Here is a 24,295-nt window from a genome sequence, read left to right on the forward strand (position 1 = left end):
AATTTTATTCAAATTGTAGGCTTTGCAAACAAGTATTAAAAAATTAAAAAAAACCGCACAAATCTCTGGTTTTTCTGGGATAAGCACCTCCAAACAACTTAACTGGAGTTCTGTTCCAATCAATTAGCAAATATGGGCTCTTTTCAAAGGGAGAGTCGTGCATTGAACATCGTCTATAGTTTTGTGAAATGAATTCCACTCCGTTATTTTTCTTTCGTACTGGTGATAAAATGTGAGTCATATCGATACTTCCATCTTGTTGGATGTATAATACACGATCGTTTAGTGCGTTGCTTTTGCATACTTTCGGACCTAGAGATGATGGAACATTGTCATATTCGTTGTCTAGATCTGATCGGTACTTATTGATATCAGGTATTTTGTCATCTCCTCCTATGAAACTTTGTATACTTTGTTCCTTTTTTTGACCAATTATATATCGCTCATTTAAGGCATTTCCTAATTTAACTTGTTTATTAAAATTACCGTTACTGTTCATTTTATGGTGTTTGGATGCTGTTTTAGTGGAAGCACCAAATTTATTGCTTATTTTCTTTTTTTTCTCATGACCTGGTAAAAAACCATGATTGAATTTCAGCGCAGATACTGATTGTTTATTTTCATTGGCTAGGTCAGTCATTTTTTCAGCTAGAGCTCTTCCTTTAGCAATATTTTCATCGGCATTTTGTATTAACTTACGCCTGTCATGTTTATATTTAATTCTAGGTGAAGGTTGTTTTTTGTTAGCTTCAGCAATTTTAACTTCAATATTGCTTTTTCCATCTAAATCTAGATCTATTCGTCTTGGTGTATAATCGTTACTGTAAGATTTAACATTGTGCCATTTATTAGCATTAGCAAAAGTTTTAGAATACATTTCATTATCATTAGTTCGTTTAGTTTGATTATTTTGATGATCATCAATGAAGTACTCTACTGATTTCAAAAATGGAAGAATAGTCATTAGATTGCTGCCCCTATGTCTTTCAAGGTCTGGCAATGCTTTCTTGCTACTTAAACTGGAGGCTGCTTGCACAGGTGGTTCTTTTAACGACTCTCTGGAAATATAAAATGTTTCTTCTGATTCCAAAGATTGTTTCTCGGAATTTTTGATATATTTTTTTCTCGCTACATGATTAGCTTCTCCTCTATTAGTCACTTCAACACTCTTAGGTTGTGTTTCGGAGTGTGATTTCAGAATATCATTTCTTACATCACTATCAACTATTTGTAAATTAATTTTTTGTTGATTAATGTCTCTTTTTTGAAGTACACGGCGTTTTTCCACGAAATTTCTTCTATGAAACCTTAGTGGTGGTCTAAGCTTAGAAAGTTTAAATTCGGACTGGTATGGATATGTATCACTAATTTTAACGAGAGGAATAGTTGGTGGTACTTTCTTTTGCTCCCTATTTTGATAAAAGTTGATACTTTTTAAGTATTTCAAAACATTTCCTACGAATTTTGAACTTGTCCATTGCCCGTATACTTTAGATTTATCTTGAGGCGGGGGAGGTTTTTCTACATCAGATAAAATATCCACATATTGCTTATTAGACATCATATTGTTACTGTTGATTAAATTCAAGTTCTCCTGTTTCTCCAACATTCTAACTGAAAAATCTCCTTTTGGAGCTGTTGTTAATGGTGGTGTTTCATATTCAAATACAGTAGGTAAGTCTTGCGTTCCATTATCAGCCAACTCTTTTTTGGATTGAACTTTGAATCTGTCGTGCTTTGTTACTAAATTCCAAAAGCTTACAGCGTCTTTTTCACTTGATCTCAAGCTTTCTGTGACTGGAATATCTAAAATCTCCTTTTCACTCGATGTACTTACATGTTTCTGTTTTTCTGATGTTAGTTCAATACCAACATCGTGTTCTATGTAACTATATGGCGTCGTGAAAAGGACGTAATTTTTCGTTTTATTAATTGGAGCTGGCGTTGTAGTTCCGTGTAAACTATAGCGTATCTCTTCAACTTGTAAATCACCGAGAACTATGTACTTATTATCTTGCTCATTTTCACCTCTTATTCGGTTCCTTCGAAACGCTTTTTGTCCATATCGAGGGTCTCTTTTTAAAGTAATGTTCCGCTCGATTGTTGACAACAATATCATAGATGCGCCATATATTTCACCGTCCAATCCATTTGGAGAACCTGAAATATTTAGATCATTATTTACTCGTTTATAATTGCGAATTAATAGTAAGAAGTTAATTCTAAACTTCTACCCTTTTCCGATGTCCCGTATCCTAGAATCCAGCTTCCTCCGCCTGGGACTATATAACCGAGCAACTGAAAAAAAAGTTAAAATTAATTTTTGAATTTCCAGACCTCAAAATACATAACCCACTTTTTATAAGTAGAGCAGAAGTACTGGTTTTGACCACCTTAAGCCCGTTTATGGCCAGTTGACATTTGCAGTCATATATAAAAAGTTATAGTCTTAAAATAATATGTTTAGTGAGTTTTCAAAAGTTTATACTGTAACGAATGAAGTTTATAATGATTGATTACTATAAATTTATTTCAAACGTATATTTAAACAATAAATGGCCATACACGGTACAGTAGCCACAAACGGTACTTCTGCCCTAAATGTACCTTTACAAATACAATTAGTAACTCGTAAATACTTTCTTGCTAATAATTTTAAACTACTAGCATGATAAGTACTAGACAGTATCTTGCTTTTTCTGTGCTGATTCTATTTTTTTAAGTAACATTGAAAAAAAACAGTACCTAAATGAGTTGAACCCGTATAGCGAGGTTTCCGTACAAACATGTAGGTATCTATAAATATCCAGTGTTGCAGAGCCCTTCTCCTAAACAAAATGTACACGGTGTGGGGTAAAGTTAAATGGTTACTGACATAGACAAACATATATAAAAAACGCCTTTCTAGATTTTTCTTATTGGTTATGCTATAAGAGCCAAATTTCAGGTTTCTTCGACAACTGGAAGTATCCTTTAAATTTTGATGTAAGGAAGTCCCCTTTTTTATGACTGTGTCTTTTGATTGCGCTGATTTAGAAGTTTAATTTTTTTTAACTGCTCCAAAGGGTAGCAGACTTGAGTGTTTGACATTAAAATCAGTTTGATACCTTCACACGGTCCTGAAAAAGGGGTCTTGACAGATGGACGGACGGACGAACAACTAAGTGGTCCTAAAAAAGCCAACTTAGGCACAGAACCCTAATAATAAGAGAAAGATCAGGCTGCCTGGTAGCCATTCAAAAAATATTTGTACATCGGGACCCACTGCGCCGTGCAATCCATGTCAGGAGCAAGTGTGCATTTTTACTGTCGATACTTGACACGGCAGTAATTGTTTCTAAACATATTTAACTTTAGCCTTAAATCACATGACACAGGTATTTAGGCTTTTTTGTGAGGGCAAAATCAAGGAGACTTTGAAATCTTTGACTTTGAAATGTCGTAGTCTGCAGCCAGGTGCTTAACTTTCTAATGTCATTCGTCACTTTGCGTTAAATAATAGGCTGTCTGATAAATCTGCTGTAGAGTATGTCTTGATAAAATATGGCTTACGTTATTAGACGATTCGCAGAAAATAAGTTGTGAGTCGAGGTAAAGCGCCCACGCGCCATAGTCTGACTGGTAGGACAGGCAGACGTGCCTCCACACGTCCGCCGCAAACTCCACGGCCACACTCGACGTCACCTGCTCGTTGATCGACACCATCATCTGCTGGCCCCCCGAGTCTAGCCATAGCCTAATGATGCGAGTACTACCACTCCCTGCACACGGGCCAAACTGTTAGTTAAATATTACACGTGGCGGAATACGAAACATGAACAAATAGAGAAAAAAATGCTTATTGAGCCGTGAAGTTGCTAATTAATCCACTGATTATTAATGCAACCTCAATGCTCTAATCGCATGTAATGAGAACGAAAACAGTGGGTTAGTAACTTAACATTCAAAGGTTTTCGAAATAATAATTTTAATTCTATTACAAATTAACCAAATATTAACCATTAATGACGCCAGTAGCCTAGTACGGGAACCAGAACTGCAGCTTAGTAATTTTCACGCTCGCGGTTTTATTTTTGAATTATAGAATACTAGCTTTTGCCCGCGACTTCGTCCGCGTGGAATAGTAACTTTGGGAAGTATTTAATTTACTTAGGATACCTATTCTGCCAATAATAGCACATAGAAACTTCTACGGTTTACTGAAAATAACCATTTCAATACATTTCTATGAATATAAAGTATTTTTTTTTGTTCTTCCATCCATCCATGTTCTTTAAAACATAAATATTTTGCGGGAAGCCACATTTTAGCAAAACGACGTGTATTCTACCCTGCCAACACAAAAGGACTAATTCTTCATAGTGAACTCTTGACACCTTACGTCCTTTATTGTAAGTTAGGATGGTAGGATTATAATTAAAACGGCATTTTTGCTACACATAGTTCCGATATATACTTATAGTAAATTTGTTTGGAATTCCGTAAGAACTTTCATCCCCATATTTTCCAGTAAATAAATAGGTCGTTATTTGAAAAGCGCCGGAACAAATGTTATTTAGACCTCACATTGCGTAATTTTTTTTTATGAGCTTAGAAGGCTCTGCTAACACTGCATCATCCCTTCCGCTAACATCTCGCAGGTAAAGTTTTCAAATGAAGACAATTTTTATAAACTTTTTTTTTGTTATTCATCATTATCAATCATCATCACCACAATCACCATCATCATCACCAATCATCATAATCAGCACCACTATCATCACAATCACCATCAATCAGCTCCACAGCCTCCGCTCCGCTCCGCTCTACTGCCTCCGCTCCACTGCTCCCTCTCCTCAGCCTCCGCTCCGCCAGCCTCCGCTCCGCCAGCCTCCGCTCCACTGCCCCCTCTCCTCAGCCTCCGCTCCGCCAGCCTCCGCTCCGCCAGCCTCCGCTCCGCCAGCCTCCGCTCCGCTCAGCAGCGTCAGCTCCGCTCCGCTGCCTCCGCTCTACTTGACTTCCTCCGCTGCAGCCTGCATTGTCTCCGCTCCATCCGTTGCCTCCGCTTCACTCCGTTGCCTCCCTGCCTTCGCTCCGATGCCTCCGCTCCGTTGTCTCCGCTCCGTTCCACTGCCTCCGCTCTGCTCCGCCAGCCTCCGCTCCGCTAGCCTCCGCACCGCTCAGTAGTGTCAGCTCCACTCCACTGCCTCTGATCTACTTCTCTGCCTCCGCTGTAACCTGCATTGTCTCCGCTCCATGCGTTGCCTCCGCTCCACTCCGTTGCCTCCCTGCCTCCGCCCCGATTCGATCTGAACAAATATCTATGTATCTCTTATCACGTGCCCAAATGCCAAGTTTCATAAAGAACCATCGATTTATCTTCGACAATGACGATCTTCCATATAAACTTTTTATCCCTTATTTCACCTCCTCACAGGAAGAAATTTGAAAAACGCGCGAAAAAATATCTATGTATCCCTTATCGTTCAACCCCTTTAAGCCTCTTTTTCGCAATAAAAGATAGCCTATGTTCTTTCCCAAGGTCTACTCTATCTCTGTACCAAATTTCATCAAAATCGGTTCAGCGGTTTAGGCGTGAAAGCGTAACAGACAGGCAGACAGGCAGAGTTACTTTCGCATTTATAATATTATATATATAGTATGGATAATGTAAATAAACTATTTTTTGTTTCCTTATATATAACATTCATGATAATGATAGACACGACTGGGTAGATTAATTTTTTTTTTTTTAATAATATCGCTATTTAACTTCAAACATTTTAACATTAGGGAGTAAATCCAGTCCCTAATCCCTGTGAAATTTGACTTGCTTGTAGTTCAGTAAGTTAAATAAAATTAGGCAACATCGGATCTACACAAAACAAGTCCAGATGAAAGTAGGTCAAATTAATTATTGTGACGCAATTTTGTTTGCTCAATACATCGCGTCTGCAAGCGGTTTCAGTTGCGGTTTACTTTCTTGATACATTTTTGAATCGTGTTACAGATACATTTTGACCTTGTGTCAGTGTTAAAAAGCCAAACGTCAAAAACAGGTTAACTTAAAATTGCATAAGGGTTCAACTTTCTGTAGAACAACAATGTTGCGTGGCGGCACTCACCGACGTATGTGAAAATGCTCTGGTCTCCGGCAAGGTCGTAAACGCGGATCCATACACAGAGCGTAAACTCTCTCATAGGTGGAGTCTCGACGTCGTATTGTATAAACTACAATCAAACCAGTCACCATACATAAATTCAGACAAATTAAAATCAAGTAAATACAGGACCATCTTTCGCGGATCCTATCTTGTCTTTAGTGTAGGTACCTACTTATTTATGTCGACGAGTGAAAGGAAAAAGTTCTTGGCGACATGTAACCGTGGAAAGGAAAATTGTATTTTATGTACATTTAGTCGCACCTTCATAAACGGTGAAAAAACTCGCACGGACAGAGGAAAATTGTGCCAACAAAAAACACATTTTACATAAAAGTTTACATTTGGGCAGACGAACCGCGTCCATTCCATGTAAAACATAGGTACGAGTATAATTTGTTTATAAAGACTTGATTATTTCGGATACAAACGATAACACGTATCCGATATCACCTTTCGAATGCGACTAATTTCAAGTATGATATGCAAAAATGAAGTTTGTAACGCAACAATTTAACCATTTACCTGGGCATATCCTTTTTGATGGAGTACTATCTTGAGCACAGGTCGATTAATTGCATAGCTCGTTGCCAATAAACACAAAAACGTCAACGGAATCCATAACATTGTTTAAAGCAGTGTCTTATCTGGAAATTAAAAAGCAGTATCATATTTTGATAATTATGTAATTATGAATAGAATAACTCCCATTAGTAAACCAAATAAAATACCGTGTACAAAACTGTCTAAAATGTGTTACGACATTTAAGTAAATTTATATTTTGCTGCTGGCAGAAACTTAGGATCAAAAATAGGGCAAGGGGATGCTGACATCGATCAGATAGGTAGGTTACCTCAAAAACATTCTATGTATAGCAAAGAGAAATCGCGAATAAAATTGTTTTGTATTTAGTAGAGACTTACAAGCAATTGACATGTAGCGATGAAACTTTTGTTGTACGGCTGAAGCACGGAGTATTCCAATTTTATTCTATTTATATTTCTTTCGTAGTCGATAATCTTATCCTGAGGTTACTAAGTACGATAAATGTGCTTTCTTCAGAAACTCAAGACGGCAACTGGTGACTCTCCATCATTGCTTCAATAATTGTTATTGCTTTGGTTTGTGTTTATGTTTACAAACCGCAAAACAATCTCTAACAATACATTGTTGTCTTCTGACTGTTCGCAAATACAAGAAATTAACAGTTCATCGTTATGACTTCTCTCCGCATGCCGAGCTAAGCAGCTAACACAAAGTAGTTTATTTATGTGTAAAGATTTACTTATTTACTTTTTGAACAAACAAATGAAATGTCTATTAAATTAAGTGAGATCTTTTTTAATAATGTGTGATCAACTCTTATCACTTATCAGTATTTTTTCCAAATAGGTACATAATATGCAAACTTTGAATGTATGTATGTGAAATTCCTGATTGATTATTCGGAAGTTGTCTGATTTATGCAAGTTCATATGTTTGTTCACAGTATATATATTATTACCTGTGCCTTATAATAAACTACTAGACAAACTTTAATTTAATTTTACTTTTTGTTAAATAGTTGTACCTCGTTTGCAATATTTCTATCAGTTACTCACTAGTCAAATTATAATATGTACAGTAGGTACCTTGATGGTTTTATTTATAAACTTTTGTTCCAGGTGAAGGCTCCAGCCTACTACATGGGCACTCCCGCGCCGAGCACGCTGCCGCGCGGCGGGTCTTTGCTGCGCGCGTTCTCGCCGGCCGCGCCCGCGCCGCCCACGGCCGGCGACCGCACCAGCACGCTCCCGGCCGCCGGTACGTACCACACCTCTAATATTACATTTGCACTTTATCTTCGTACCTCGCCTCGTGCATCATCTCGTGTCGCGCATGGAAGCCGGTGGGAAATGAGTTTTCGTTTACAGCCATGTGGTGGAATCGCGTTCATCATTAAGCCTAATTAACTCGAGTCCGAAAAAAAAGGCAAGACGCGAGGCAAGACACGAGAAGTGTGCACGAAAGAACATCTTGTCAGTCGCTCGCGGGTATAAAGAGCTGGGCTATAATCATATGGAGTAGACAGACCAACTCGATACTGGCTAGCGTCAACAACCATAACCAACAGGAATGACATAATTAGAAGGTTTAAAATGTTAATGTTGGCGGAGCTGGAGCTAGCTCATTCATAAGCCAGGTATAGATGGCGTGTGTGCATAGGTCTGGGCACGCCCGCCAAGCCCGTGCGCACGTACTTGGCGGGCAGCGGGCCGGAGCGCGGCTGCGCGCGCGCCGCGGCCTCGCGGGGAGCCGAACAGCTCTACACCATCCCGGGTACGACGACACAGCCATGTCGATGCCATATTTTCGCTTCAATTACTTAATTTGCTTGGCGCTTATTGTCTGTATTATACATATTCGAATACTATATTCAATGTTTCAGGCATAAACAATACCTATTAATAGTTAGTAGGTAATCGGAGCTATTTTAATCATTATGGTTATGATACCTTATAAATTATAATATTAACTTAAAGCGCTTGAATAACATAATTGTTTTCAATATAATTTATGTATAATATACTAATATTATATTCTACAAGAAAAGAAACATTTTAATACAAAATCAAATTGCGATAGGTAGGCAGAGTCGAGAAAACTGATCAGGGTGTCGTATCAGCGTAGAGCCTTTTCACAATAAATTTCTTTATGATTTCTTTGGCAGATAATAACAATATATGGAATGTGAACATGATATTTGCAGAAAACAGGTTCCACTCAGATACGTAACTTTGCTTCTTTGACTGTGTAGGTACATCTGCTGCGTTCGGAATCATGCATTCTGTATACATCGTGGGCTCTAATAACCCAAACCAACGATTCTAGAGCCTAATTAGAGTAAAGTGGTATAGCATGTAGTCCAATAGCGCATAATTTTCGAGATATTCATTTATTAATAAAAAACTCAAGTTGTAAATCTCAAGTCTAACACACCCTAAGGTTGTGTGTGACGTATAGTTGGGCGATAATCTGCTTTACCGATTGAGTATGACAAATTACGTGAATCTGACAACCTGCTAAACATAAACTTATATAAAGGTGACCATAGCAACTCTACCATTTCGACCAATAGCGGACTAAGTAGATTGATGCCGATTGGCCGTGACAGCTCCATAGTGACTGTAGTTTAAACGTCGCTATAGCACCAAATTTTGTTTAATGGTGCCCATAGCAACCCTACTATTACGACCAATAGCGAACTAAATAGATCGATGTTGATTGGCCGTGATATCTCCATAGAGACTGCTGTTTTAACCAAATCCATCGCCGCACTCGCCGTACATCGTATTATGTGTCGGAGCAACTCGTGAAGTATCGTTTGCTTACTCTATTTCTCGACTTGGGATTGGATTATCTTTCTCACTCTTTTAACTAAAGATTTATTCACAAGGAAGTACAAAACTTAATTATTTATTTTGTTCAAAAATAATATTTTGTTAAGGTACATAATTTGGTCTATGTTGATATAACTTTATTTACTTGCATTATCGTCAGGAATACGCTGTTAAAATCTTTCGGGTTATTAGAGTCCACGGTGTATACTTACTATAGCAGGAGGTATCCATCGGTAGGTACAGTCGAGTAGTCACTTTGCTATTTTAAACGCAGCATTGAAGATTAGACATATTTTTCTTAATAGACTGACATGTGCTTTCTGGTTTTATGTAATCGCGAGCTTAGCAACGAAAGATGTTGCCCATTTATTTCTGTCCTCTTTCCACTATGAGGTTGACTTCTACTACGTGGAAGTTTTCATCACTGCGACTCTTGTGTTAAGCAGAAATTTGTTTTTATCCAAATATTTTAAAAACACGACATTAGACAAATTCGGCTTTAAGGTTATAGTTTTAAATAATATTGTATTGTAGCCCCCTATTCTGAGAGGAGGCCTGTGCCCAGCAGTGGGACGTATATAGGCCGGGATGATGATAATGATGATGAATATTGTATTCTCTATTCATGGTAATACCTAACAACGCTGAATAACCTACAAACCGTTTAAATATTGTACCGTTTGTTTTAATTGTTATAAGGCTATTGGCCGCTGTAATGACAATTACGAGACGTAATAACGGTGAACCGTGTGCGTGTGCATGCGCAGGGCATGCGGGTGAAGGCTACATGTCGTCGCCGGAGCGGGGGTCTGTGCGCGCCCCCTACGAAGACCCCTACTACACGCAGTTCCTGGGGCCCGCGGCAGGCCGACCCAACATCACTCCCGTCATCGACGAAGAATCCAGGTACCTATATTTAGAACAGTCATTATGCTACGCAGTTATTCTTACCATATCAATTGTATAAACTAAACCGTGTTTGTTTAAAGCGAGGGCGTCATAATAGACGAGGCGTACCAAATGTACAGCGTGGCGCCCATCGGCGGCGCGCCGCGACCCATGCCGCGCCCGCCCTACGACGCCAGGTAACGCGCGCTGTGTACACTTACCGTTGATTTGTATAAGTTTTGAAATTGTGATCTGTGTACTCTGACTTAAAATGAAGATTTTTTAATTAATCTTACTACAACCACGATATTCAGAACACAATCCATCTTACTACTATGCTGTGCGATATTGTGGCCACAATACCTAAAGTTATTTCCTTATTAAGCATAGCGATTTATAGCTGCAGCGAATTCAATTTGAATTTCGAGATTGTAAATAGAAGATATTATGCTCAAATCGTGGCTTTCCAGACTTAACCCCCAAGTGGAAGATATCCAACGACTTAGAGTTGAAAAAATGGAGCGCCAGCTGGCAAACTTAACCGGGCTAGTGCAGAAGGCACTGCAGGTGCCGGGGGCGGCGGGCGCGGGGCCCGCGTCACCCGCGCCCGCTCCCGCCGCCGCACCGCGCCAGCAGTTCCACACCTACCAGGCCAGGACTGCCACTCAAGGTATATTTTGTCATACTCTATGACTACATCAGCTTGACAACTCCTCGTCAGTGTGTCGTGCCACACAAATACAACTTCTCGATGTATAAATCGTGTTACCTGCAAAAATAGTAATTGAAAGACCAACTCTAAAGAAAAAAGCTAAAACATATTGCTACACAATAAAAAAATTCGGAGCTTAGTTGGTTAATGTGGCTTGCGTTTTCCTGCACTCAGATGCCGCGCGATTTCCCAGCAACGACAGACCTCCCAAATTAGGGAGGGACAAATTTCGTAAGTGTGACCTGTCGCGGCCCCGATCAATAAACAGAACGCTAATGTGTTGCTAATGTCAACGTTTACATTATTCTCTTTATTTTCGTGCTCTTAGTTGTATCCAGTTATTTAACAACATATTGAATAAAATTTGTATAAGATTACAACGATACACACTTCTATTTTTTTCATCTTACCTACATTGTTTTTGACGCTAATCACAATTATCGGTCCATCTCGTTTTGTAACGTAATTATTTCTCGGCGATGTAAGATGTAATAATGGTGACCACAAAGTTGTGGTTGCACATTCTATTTCCTAGCGAATGAGTAAGTTAATGAAAAACTGTCAGTGATGAGCTTCCGCGCAACGGTTCATTCGACCGGGAAGTGGCGCTTTCTCAGCTAGGTAGGAAACAAGTTAAAATATAAGAAGGGAGCAACTGTACCCATAAAAATAAATAGTATAACACAAAGTTGTGTTTAAAAGTAAAATAACACAATACACAAATTAGCCGTAGTACCACTCAAAACAACAACAACTGGCAATGTGTGACATTAGCAATTCATTTTGCATTGCAGTTTCCATTCATTATCACGCCGAACGCTTGCTTGCTCAGTCGTGTGTTTTTTCTTATTTTCAACTTACTTTCGATAAACTATTGTATTGGGTTTTTATTCATCCCTTTTTTCGATGATTGCGCACTTACATATGGTTGATATTCATCATTTTACACTCACCGAATACAATCGTTTCGTCATTATTAATAAATTATCAATTATCGTTGCGGTAAGTTCAAAAGCTTGTTTGAGCTACGTTGACGATGCCCTACCGCACAGGTCAGGGAAGCTTTCAGTAGTTAGTAATGAGATTTTCCTGGCAATCAAAATACTGTTAATACTTAAAGCTGGCTTTGGTGTCAAGACGTTTGTTTAACTTCTTGAAACTAATGCCATCGAAGAACAGACAATCAGAAAAGTCTCATTGCTGAGTCACGTCGAATATTTAAGTAGCATCTTGCAGTAACACGTTGTTAGTCGACTTGATGTTCAATTTAGTTTAATAAATTAACTGCTCTTTGGTGCTATAATGTACTTGTAGATTACCTGTAAAGACATATGGAAATACTATATAAATATTGCGTTCGTTGCTATGTCTGAAGTAAAATTTTAGCAACAAATTATTATCACAACGTACCTATACTATCAATTTTCTGCAGAGAGCGTCAAAGTTACAATGTTTTACAGTCGGCAATTATAACATGAGTAAATGTACTTATCTCAGTGACATAATAACGGCTACGGAGAAAATTAAGTGTATTTTTCTTTCATGAATACCAGGAGGATTAGGAATGCGTTGGAATTGTATGGAAAATAATTTTAAAAACTAGAATTTCAATGCCATACGTAAATATATTAAATTCAAATGACTTTTATTGTGATCCTTTTCCCTTTGATCGACAACTGTGCATAAATTATCAAAATTATACATGACCTTAGCACTAACCTCTAACAATCATATGAATTATTTTTTTTTTCTTTGAAGAAAACTCACTTAATTATTTATCATGGCACATATCTCTTTATAGCTCCAATTAATTCAACAACACTAGATGCATACGAAATAGACTTGAACATTTTGAACTACACCCAACAATTTATTTGTTTCTAAGTATGAAATATGCATAACGTCCCTGTGGCTTATTGCTCATTGATTCAAGTTTAGAAAGCGTATCGAAAAATCGCAAGTATTGAACTATATTTTATTTCTCATACTATTGAGAAATAACTGAAAAGAAAATAATTTGTGATTTCAGAAAAATCAGTGTCATTTGAGAAATCGGTATCCTTTAGCGATGACCCACCAGATATGAACTCACCCATTCAACACTCGCCCCAACATTCAGGTATGCATATAAATTATATTTTTAATGATTTGTTACCCAAGTAGTACTTATTGGGTTAATATATTTGGGTTATTTGTAGTGTTGAACATTATTGTTGAAGAATTACATAATAAAATCAGTTATACGGTGGTGGCGGTTCTAAAATCTAGCTGGAACCCTGTTATATTTGATTAGCATGCGGCAAGTGTAGACCTGTACTATATGTCGGACGTTGTAACAAATAGCTATACCTATAATAACTATTCCTAGACTAATAGCTATAACTAAACTCGAGGTATGCAGGCTACTATACGCTGTTTTACCTCTACCTTCGCAGAATTGAACGATGATTGGGGCTCTAATAAATACTTACTTCTGTGGTAAACCGCGGTTCTGTACATTATTCTCATCCTTTTTTTTATGCTGAACTAAATACCCACCATACCTACTATAAAGGTACACTTTGTTACCGTCATCGTCAGCAGCCATAATTAATATGAACTGAATTGTGTAGTTTTACGAGCCAAACTTTCTGACAAACTAATACAATCTCTTAAGAACAACCCAAAGCGATATTACTTAAATAAATTACATTAAATTATCATTGTTTCAAATTCCCCTATTGTATCATGAGTCATTGTCATATGTGTATTTCTTTTGGTATCTAGTTGTTATGTTTAGTTACCATGAAGTTATTTTTGTAATGATTATCCTGAGTAAAGTGACTTGAATACTTATAATCAGTAATCACCGTGTATAACATTTATCCACTTTACTTTTGGTTAAGGACCGAACTCCTGTGCTGTAATTCTGTCTCTCTCGTCACTCATAGATAAGATCATAACCATGTTCATAATTCTTGTATTTGATTTCTTTCCGCTTACTTCTTTGCAATAACAAGCTGATACAAAGCCAACAAAACCGGCAATCAAGTCGTCGACATTGCCGAGGACCTCGTCACAAGGTAATTTTATGAAATATGTTTTATTTACGAGAAATTATAAGCGGTTTATTATTTATTTTTTAATTAAAAGTATTTCAACTAATGATTGAGTAGGTCTGCTGAACAAATAATAAAAAATAACTGATCAGCTTTTGTTTTGTATTAAGTTTCGTATAAACTACTTTGAATAAAAGAGACGAAAAGTATTTACTATAAATTTTATTCACACGTTACTATTCGAGTAAGGTCAGTCTAGGTAAGTTTCACGACTGGGTAGGTGATATTGAAGTCATCTCAAATTACTTAAAAATGTACTTACTTAGCACTATTGTCCGTGACAATAATTATTCATATATTGAACAATATTTAGGTTGATATCAATTTTGAACGCTAGCTACGATTCGTGACAAAAATTTTAATTATTTACTTATAACTCTGTTTAGTTACCGAGAATAACTGCTCGTTTGAAGTAACTCAACCTTTAATTCGGCTTCGGCTCAAACCCTGACTGGCCTTACTGTTTGATTCGCCTAAAATGTTATATTAACATAGTGAAATGCTGTATTTTGGATTGGGTTATTAATAATATACCTATTAGTTTCTATGAACATAAGTTAATTTTAACGTTTTTTATTGTATTAAAACTTTACAGAACGCGATCGCCTCAAGCCTGCGCCGCCGCCGAAGCCGGCCGGGCTGGTCGGCCAGCAACTGACGCTGGTTAACCAGAAGATATATACAATCAACGTCACGCCCGACTTCTTCAACGACATGCGCGTCCTCCAGAAACAAAGTCGTGACTTACGAATTGAGGTCAGTCAAATATACTTTTCAAATTTTGCAAATACACATGCGTTACGATTGCTTTCTGTCCATTAAAAAACTGCTCGAGCGAACAACAAACATCATAAACTAGAATTAACTACCTATATTTTATTTTACTGTTACAATGCAACCACCTTTAGTGACCATTGCATTAGCGGCTACATATTTAATTTTCAGACGCGGAATTTGCGTCGTTCTACGCTGTCTCACGCCATCCAGATGCGGCAACTTATGGCCGACACAATCGTAAAGATTGGCGCACTTGCTGCAAGCTTTTACGAGCGAGATCCTGAATCGGTACAGAGTGCAGCTTCGTTGTGTTGCTATAAGCTTTAGGGTTTTGAATCACTTCATCGAAGCGTAGTTAGAAATATTTTAAATCAGAGTAATAAGTACAGAAAAACAAGTATTAAGTAGTTACCAATACCTACCAACCCATCCGATTATTTTCAAACTGATGCACATTTTCAGCAACTCACTCGCGAAGAAGAAATCTATCGACAAGACATGTTACTGCTGGAAAACGATTTGTATGAGCTGGAGGCTACTGTAGAGCGCCTGCGCGGTCAAGCTGCTAACAGGTAAGTGCGCGTTGACAAGTCGAATTCATTAGACTAGGCAACCTTGAGAAGAAGGGGTTACAATCTGCCATCATGTTCAGCCTGGGTGTGGATGTAAAAACTCAAGGCTGTACCTAATTCAGAAAAAAATGCTCCTCAAAAGTTGTGATGTTTTTGCAGGGAAACTCGCGTGAATATGGCTGATATTGAGCGGATCGCCATGGTGCTGTCCAAGAGCAGCAAGACTGTCGCCGACTGGAAACTAAAATTCCCGATCTTGCAGGACACCATGAAAGTTAAATTAGCCTCAGAAATGGAAAAGGTACCTATATTAGAATTCTAATGTTATCTAAAAATTGTCAGAGAGATAGGTGTATGTCCAATGACTTTAACCATCTCTCTCAATAATAGCGAAAGAAAAATCAAACTTGATAAAATTACAGGTCGTGCGAAAAGAAAAAATGCTGGAGGAAGAACCAGAACGACTTGAACTCGCTCTAAGACGTTGCAAAAAACTCACAGGCACATTAGTGACGTTAAAAAGGTACTTAACTTCCAGGTTGAATAAATATTTTGAACTGAACCTTTTCGGATGTAATGAGTCTGTGGTTATAAATGTGTATTATAACGATCTAAAAGCTAGGCTGTAAATGTTTCAGGCTGGCGTGCGTGCAGGAGCAGCGGTTGCCGGCGACAGACGGGCGCGCGTCGCCGGGCTCCTCGCAGAGCTCGTGCGCCGCCGCCTCCTCCGAGGAGGGCGCTTCCGAGGCCTGCATTACCGCACCGTCCTCCAACAAGGTATCCGCCGCAGAGCCATTCCTTACTCATATACCAACTAAACACTTTTCCATCCATGGCAAAAATAACTTTCACTCGCCATAAGCTTAAGGCAGACGTAGCGAAATGATAGGAACTTATTTCATGCCATACCTTAAGACATTAGAATAGGAACGCAATAATACTTAAGTATCATGATAATAATTATATACGATCTTGTTTACAGGCTGTTTGAGAGGGCTCCTTTATTTTAAAAATATTCATACTTTCAACCGCTATTTCGTATAGTAAAAGTACGCTTAACAATTGCAGGTTTGCCAAAAGTTAAAATTTGCATTTTTTTCCAGTGTTTAAGATTATTTGTTGAGTGTAGTTATGTTTTATTTGCTCCCCATAACACCTGTAACCACTTCTTGGGTAATATCTATCTATATGTAAGTAGAATCCGCTTTGTGATCGTAAGTTTAGTTAGTAGGTACGCATGCGCCCCTTACCTAATGCCCAAGCACACTAATCGTTGCGGCGCGCCGCGGCGTACGCGCCGGCGCAGGCGCAGTAGCCGCAAATACCTATACTAAGTACACCGCCACGTTTCTGCCTGCCTTGGCTTTATATTCATAATCTATCATTTTTAATGAAGATGAAACGCACTACGTCGCCTATGAATTCCGAAAATATATTACATACATATATATTATACGTTACTACATAATCGCGTTTTTTCAGAAGTTTATTATTAAACTATATATTTTGATGTAAATTAAAAATACTTTATAAAATCTTGTGTGTTAATTAGTACTTGGGCAAAAGCATGTTCGTATTATAATAAAAAAAAAAACAATGTGTCCAAAGTTTTACCAGGTAAAGTCAAGTGCAAAGATATTAGCAACACGGCCAAAGTTATAAAAATATGTATACACGACTTTATGCACTTAACGTTAAGAACGTGTATATTTTTGTACTTGACTGTACCTATCCATACTAATATTATAAATGCGAAAGTGTGTTTGTGTGTTTGTCCGTCTTTCACGCCGTAACGGAGCGACGGATCGACGTGATTTTTTTTTATCCAGAAAAAATGCACAATTCCCGAGGGAACAGCGCGCGATAACCGAATACCAGGCGGGCGGAGCCGCAGGCAAAAGCTAGTATTTAATAAGAATGGAAATATTCACCAAACAATATTGAATAAAGCTACGCCCCACGTGAATTCAGCGGACGAATATCACCTAGAAATGACAAATGTCTGAATGAAGGTTGAAATAGAGTTTAACATCCGATAGCTATAGAGTTTGACATCGGCTATTACGCTGCCCGACCGCCGCGCGCTGCGCCGGAGCGTGCCCACGCACGCGCTTATCTTATGCCTCTTCACAAAATGCATGTATTTTTGTCATTGTAAGTAGCTTTAATCTCTTTTCAAAGGGAACGCTTTGTGATAAAGGCACTAAGAAACAGTTGGTTTTTCAAAGATTTTATTCAAGTGATTATTATCTAAGTACCTAACTAGCAATAATGTTGATCCACAGAACAGTGGATGACTATATACGTTTGTGATATGACCATTTGTAAGATTGTTTTATTGTATGTATTCTGGGTATTATCGTGACGATTGATTATTCAAAATTTTTAGACGTATTTACGCAGTTCAATGATTTAAATGCAAATACGAGTATTAATTAAAAAAAATAATTGGCATAGCAAAATTACCTCTACCCATTGTCGTTAGAAATAAATTCACTTTACGTAACGCTCTGTCCTCAGAAGGTTTGTATTATTTAATTTTCCATTTATAGTTATTAATAGAAAGCAAATATTTAGAATAAACCAAATCATCACATCACATCAAAAGGATTAACTTTTTCGGGTACTTAATAAGGTACGAGTATTTTTTTCTGCTTATTTTTTATTATTCATACATATACATAAATGATTTTTAATCGAAGATCAAGAGTTTAAAAACATGAATCAGCCGAACTTTAATTCAATTGGTGAGATCTCGCGCAATGACCTCACTGTTTAATTTATTACAATTAACGATATTTTTAAAACCAATAACCGCTGCACCTAAGTACGTTATATTCCTACGTTCGTTATTGAAGTGAAGTAGATACCTATATGGGAAATCCCCCGTAAGTCATAGATCTTACGTCAATGTTCACAACTTTTTATGCATTTGACAGGCAAATTATAACTCAAAAGTCAAGCTTTTGAAATAGGTTGCAAGTTCATAGAGTATACTGAACTATTAGTACGATGACGATGACAATAATATCGTTATGAAAGGTATTTTCGAAATGAAAATTATCAAAGTTTCCTTTCGTCTACATTATCTGCGATTTTCACTTTACCGCTATAATGAATGAATTTGAAAAATTGGATTAAAAATCATCGTGCACAGCCTGCTATGTTTCATTCTTCTCTAAGAAACCTGGTTCTAAGATCCAAATCTCCATCTTTAGCTATTGCATGCGAAACATACCTACCTATTTTAATTAACCCAACTTGATAAAATGATAGGTCACTTAATTCATCAACAACTAAATCTATCTGCAAATGAACTATGAAACAGTATGTATAATTAAATAAAAGCAGACAATACCTACCAAAAGGACCATAAGTGGCATAGTAACTATATGGAATTTCCTTCAGGGACAGAGTGTGACGAAAACTTAAACAACAGAATACAGTTCAATTTGAGCAATTACTTTGCACTTATCCTGCAACCAATGCACATTCCGTAAACGTTACGTTCTTTGATTCTCGCTTCAGGAAAACAATGCCAATTTTAATACTATAAAACATTAGCTATATTATATAACAAACATAGCAGTAAGTAGTTGGACCTGCCACTTAATATCACTATCGCATCTAAATTTGTTTGCTACCCTATTTATTTAAAAACAAACTTCGTGGATGATTTAAGTTTCAAGTATGGCTAGTTTCATGAATAAATGCTTGACTGTAAATGTAAAATGTACTTAAAATAAAGCATTAATCTAACAATTAAACATGTCTATCTTGAAACTTTCATTTCAAACAGTGTACAGGATGCTACAGCATGCATCGACGTAGCTGCCGTCTATTGCACTACAATAATGGACCATTTTACCCAATAACATTACAAACCTGGCAGCAATGCATTAAATTATGAATAAATATTATTGATTAACTCGACACAGTCAACCTTACTCATCTCTGTGTACAAAAACAAGGTCCTTTACAATTACATTAAACCTTTCCTTAATATTCAAAGTATGGTATTATTTACTGGAAATGGAAATTGTATTTAAAAAAAAAAGGATTTATAAGTAGCTTGCAGAACTAGGTTATTATCCATCCATCTCCATCCAAACATATCATGGAATTTCGTCAATATAAGTACTACCAACCAATTTTGTACATAATTCTTATAAACTAAATACATAATACCAGTTTACTTACATTACAGTGCAATCAATATATTTAAATGTAGGTAGCTACTATAATTATACGGCATTTTAAGACATGTACTTAAGTAGATAAGTTTGCCACCTATATTGCTGTTAATTAATCAGAAACCCCCTGTCCTTACTGTAAACGTAAGCTATTAAAGTTCAATTGCCTTTATCAGCATCTGACGCTCCACCAACTAGGTACTATGACAACTTACAGCTGTTGTAATGTGATGTTATTTCGTAGTTAAACATTATATATATATATATATATATTATATGGATAACAAGATAAATTACTTGCATCACAAATGACGAAATACAACTTTTTTTACTTCATCTGTCTATTTTAATCATTGTACTATTTCTGAATACGTCTGGTTTTTGAATTTAATTATCTAATTTAAATGATTACGTGTCAATTTATCGAGTTGTTTTAACATTGGATTTCGTGGTCTTTTTTCTGTGATGGTACTCGTCAGTTCGCGTGGAAAGACAGCCGATACTTCAGAGAAGCGATAGTTATTAACGAGTAATGATTATCTTCGTAATAATTATATCCATTACTATTATTAATTTACTTACTACATTACATTTTTAATTCTTTATTTTATTCCACGTTATTATTTTCAATTTTTCATATATCTTGATTATGTAACTTATCGCTGATTTTGCTATTGTGATGTAGGCATGTTGGTGCACCTAATAACAACACTGCGCTTTAGCTAAATTTGACTTAAAATCGCTTCTCGTAAAGGAAACTGAATCTTACTTAATATTTCGCATCTTTTTACAGTTCAAAACGTTTTGAATGAAGCGGTATGCATGAAAATTTAGTAATTTGCATTAAATACATTTGTTTAACTCTAAATAATATACTTAATTAATCAAATGTCTGTTTGAAAACGATGCTATTAAAAGAAAGATTCCATTCTAGCCTCTACCGGCTTTATTCAGATCGCCAAAGTACTATAATAAGAGCACGTTTTCTTAGAGTCATTACCGGGCGCTCATTATGAAGACTTCAGCGTCACTGTCGCGCAATGGGCAGCTCATTGATTTTATATTGCTATGGTATAACATGTAGAAATGGATGATTCAATGGTGTACCTATATTAAGATAAAGCACTTTTATACGTTGTACAACGATGCATAAGTCTGTACCCTTGACTTAAAAAAATACGATAATTGTTTAATATTAATAAATTTTACAATCAAATACACAATAAATACTTCGACTTTGTCTTTGAAATACTTATATAGTGTAATTAATTGATCCTCCATCGCTGCATTTCGCATGAATATATATCTCTGGGGGAGATTTCTATGGAATAATATATTATCACTTACAATATTTTCAAGAACTTCTATGCTGAGCCCCTTTTAGCCCCAGGCGGACACAAACCGCAAAATGTTGGCGTAGACACCTATCATTTACATGTCATTATGAACTGTTTCCTTGTACATCCACGCGGAAGCCCGCTTAAGACTAAAAGATACCTTTAAAGATAGTTATGCACATCACACGATTAGCCAGTGAATTGAGATATAAAATTATTTTCAGTAAGAAGCAATAAAATTATTTTCAGTAGGTAAGAAGCAAGTTACAATGTTTTTTTTAATGTTCATGTTCATACAGTTCGTTCTATATCGTATCTAGTGCATAAATTAAAATCTATCTAGTCTGAAAAAAGGCCTCGGACGCCAACGGTCACAAACAAAAATATATTTGTATGAGCCGCGTTTTACATTACTAAATTAATAAAACTTGGCAATTTTACATTACAAATATAGCAATGTACACAAAATAAACCTCATTCATTAAGTGATCATTTGTTTCCAATCCTGCTATTTAATTTATTTGCGATCAAAGTGAAGAGGAGAGTGTATGAGTCCGTCACAAAACTTACCTACTATAGTATTTTACCCGCAACTTAACTGTCAACCATTTACTGTAACTCGGGAGGTAGTCCAACCAACGAGACTTTTGCAACCCGAATAATTCTCCCTTCTATGAAACTTGGCACATGATGAAAATAGGAATTACAGATTATTAATATACAATAATCCAACAACTTTTCTTACGAGATGTTAGGTATTTTTACCTAAACATGAAATCGTTTATAGCTCTTTGAGAAAAATTCCTCAGACTGAAATTCTTTCTGTATACATACGTACCTATTGTAGCAATCACGCTACACACTTTTGTCTACGAATGTTGACAAGGCCTTCTAGGTTGTTATTTGTAATCTGGCTGTACAATAATCTGGCTAGTTTGCGAATGTCATGTTTAAAAATCAAACTTTTAGATTCGTTCGCGAAGAAGTAGTTCTTGACAGATTATGTAATTGCTTTGTTATGACAAGAACTCGGAGTCAAAAGAGCTAATTTGCTTGAAAATAATAACGTATTTTTAAACTCAAAGACCAAACATATGATCTTTATTCGTAATTAAAAATTAAGCCGGTATTTTTCCGAACCGGGTAAGTGTCCTACATTTTAACATCTCTAGTTTTCAAATTTTTTCGGCTATGCAAATTTCTTATAAAAATTACTATTTTCAGTTTACCGTTTTACCGCAATTCTACAACTGATTTGTCCAGAATAATCGAATCCCAACTGGTTTTTCATTTGTGGACAATCACGCACACCAGCCACATTTCTATATTGTCGCCGGAAATTGGTAACGTACTACCTATTCATTTATCTTTCTTTCCTGAGGGATCATACAAGCTTCCCTTGAGCAGACCCTCCTAGTGATATCATTTATTGACTTTTACAAGTTATAACTTCTACTGAAAAATTGCTCTGCTGATTTTTATTTTTTAATATGTTTTTTTTTACGAAAATAAATAGCTTTTATAAGTTATCCAAAAGATTTTCATTTACGATATTATAATTCTTATTTTTACGTAATTACGTCGTGTGAATAATTGCTCCGGTTAATTTATTGGGTTTCTTAGTCAGAGGTCGCTCTACGGTACATGTTACACATGTCATTGCTTTTTTAAGTAATAAAAACTCTTTTATAATGTAATAATACTGGAAATTTCGAGCCATATTTAAAAATAAATCCTTTAATCCGGAATTCTGACAGTGTAAATATGGTGTAAATCAAGGTGTTAATAAAACATGTAAAAAAGCCGTCAAACTCTAAATGAAAGAGATGAGACGATCACTGACAAGTTGGTACTCTTCTCGGTGATTTTCAATATCAAAAAAGTTTGAAAAGATGATCTGAAATGACGTGTAAGGGTAATAAAAACTCGCTACTGACATGCGACTACCTTTTGTTACAATTTCAACTTTACGTGAGTGGTAATAAGAACGTATCACTGACTTTAGCCCGCGAACTACATCTCGTCTGCGTTTATTATATCCTTAAAAGTATATGAAACGTTCGAAAATTTGTTGGATAGTTGTTGTTGTTGTTTCTTTAAAAAAAGTCCATCGGAGGACAATTTTGCCAGTGTCTAGTATACGGTAAAAAATTCTAGAAAACGAAATATGATGGTGGATGAACGATGACCAGGATAGTTGATAAAGCTGTTTTAATTTATAATCAAACGACCAATAGATGTATAAGAATGGACGGAGCTATTTTTACATTACGTAATTAAGCAAAAATAAAAATAAAAATTGTTCCAAAATGAAAAACTTTTGGATAACATGGAAAAGCTAAGTATTAGAACACATAAGCATATTAATAAATAAAAATCAGCAGAGCAATTTTTCAGTATAAGTTATAGTGCAAAATGTTCAAAGTTAAATTTGCGGTATCTGTGAAATCGAAAAATAATTGAATAGTTTTACATACATATTCTAAGTAGTACATAGGTACGTATACAGAAAGAATTTCAGTCTGAGGAATTTTTCGCAGAGAGCTATAAACAATTTTCATGTTTAGGTAAAAATACCTAACTTCTCGTAAAAAAAGTTGTTGGATTATTGTATATCTATAATCTGTATTACCTATTTTCATCATGTACCAAGTTTCATAGGCGGGAGAATTATTCGAAAGTCTCCATACAACGAATCTCCTCGTAGACTATAGATCAAGGGTATAAAATAAACTCAACGGGTGTAATGGCACCTTTTACTTATGCACTCGTTATACAGTCTATTATTAACATACCTACACCTATTTAATTACTTAGCTTTTCACGCTTTATCAGTTATATCGTTTTAATAGTATTCTGATTCTACATTCTGTATTTCTGAGACCCATTATTTAGTAAAATTCAACGGAACTGTGAACTGTGAAACAGGTTCTCATTAATTAATATTTCCACTTGATGAAACCAAGTCATAAGAGTAAAACTTCACTCTGGATCAATTGGACATTTATGGTGGTTTGTAACATTGGGGAGGAAAAAATTTGTTTCATAAAGATATTATATGTCACATTATCTAAAAATAGTTATGGACGTAATTACATACCTATATCCCATTATTTTTCCAATGTTCTTGCTCATATCGTACATTGCATAATTATCTTTAGGTATGTCAGTTTTAGAAAACTCTAACAATTAAAAAC

The 24,295-nt window shown here is 36.3% G+C and overlaps 2 protein-coding genes across 20 annotated transcripts in view; one reads left to right on the top strand and one right to left on the bottom strand.

The window, feature by feature from the left end:
* Positions 1 to 24,295, top strand: part of LOC141432893 (coiled-coil domain-containing protein AGAP005037) — a 185,049-nt gene that overhangs the window by 157,561 nt on the left and 3,193 nt on the right. For 14 of the 19 annotated variants that reach the window (XR_012451883.1, XM_074094724.1, XM_074094717.1 and 11 more), the window contains 14 exons: positions 7,806 to 7,944; positions 8,347 to 8,460; positions 10,289 to 10,427; positions 10,511 to 10,606; positions 10,880 to 11,079; positions 11,296 to 11,352; positions 13,151 to 13,240; positions 14,121 to 14,183; positions 14,815 to 14,975; positions 15,165 to 15,284; positions 15,459 to 15,568; positions 15,728 to 15,869; positions 15,991 to 16,091; positions 16,207 to 16,345. Coding sequence is in view for 18 of the 19 variants with exons in the window: in XM_074094724.1 (XP_073950825.1) it covers positions 7,806 to 7,944; positions 8,347 to 8,460; positions 10,289 to 10,427; positions 10,511 to 10,606; positions 10,880 to 11,079; positions 11,296 to 11,352; positions 13,151 to 13,240; positions 14,121 to 14,183; positions 14,815 to 14,975; positions 15,165 to 15,284; positions 15,459 to 15,568; positions 15,728 to 15,869; positions 15,991 to 16,091; positions 16,207 to 16,345 (1,671 nt within the window). In the remaining variant the exon portion in view is untranslated. The remainder of the gene's footprint in view (positions 1 to 7,805; positions 7,945 to 8,346; positions 8,461 to 10,288; positions 10,428 to 10,510; positions 10,607 to 10,879; positions 11,080 to 11,295; positions 11,353 to 13,150; positions 13,241 to 14,120; positions 14,184 to 14,814; positions 14,976 to 15,164; positions 15,285 to 15,458; positions 15,569 to 15,727; positions 15,870 to 15,990; positions 16,092 to 16,206; positions 16,346 to 24,295) is intronic. The other 5 variants (XM_074094745.1, XM_074094750.1, XM_074094755.1 and 2 more) reach the window with 4 other exon arrangements.
* Positions 44 to 7,193, bottom strand: LOC141432997 (uncharacterized). The gene is made up of 6 exons (XM_074094838.1): positions 7,065 to 7,193; positions 6,666 to 6,787; positions 6,105 to 6,210; positions 3,553 to 3,761; positions 2,235 to 2,298; positions 44 to 2,160 (listed from the first exon to the last, which is right to left on the bottom strand). The coding sequence occupies exons 2-6, from the start codon at positions 6,765 to 6,767 to the stop codon at positions 44 to 46; spliced, it is 2,598 nt and encodes an 865-aa protein (XP_073950939.1). The 5' UTR covers positions 6,768 to 6,787; positions 7,065 to 7,193.

Source organism: Choristoneura fumiferana, chromosome Z (genome assembly GCF_025370935.1).
Source record: "Choristoneura fumiferana chromosome Z, NRCan_CFum_1, whole genome shotgun sequence".
NCBI lineage: Eukaryota > Metazoa > Arthropoda > Insecta > Lepidoptera > Tortricidae > Choristoneura > Choristoneura fumiferana.

Excerpts from the sequence above, each read along its gene's own strand:
- LOC141432997 (XM_074094838.1), bottom strand. The coding sequence starts at position 6,767 with ATGTTATGGATTCCGTTGACGTTTTTGTGTTTATTGGCAACGAGCTAT. Across the intron at positions 6,211-6,665 it reads ATCAAAAAGGATATGCCCAG|TTTATACAATACGACGTCGA; the intron begins GTAAATGGTTAA and ends GTTTGATTGTAG. Across the intron at positions 2,299-3,552 it reads TCTGCGAATCGTCTAATAAC|TTGCTCGGTTATATAGTCCC; the intron begins GTAAGCCATATT and ends CTTTTTTTTCAG.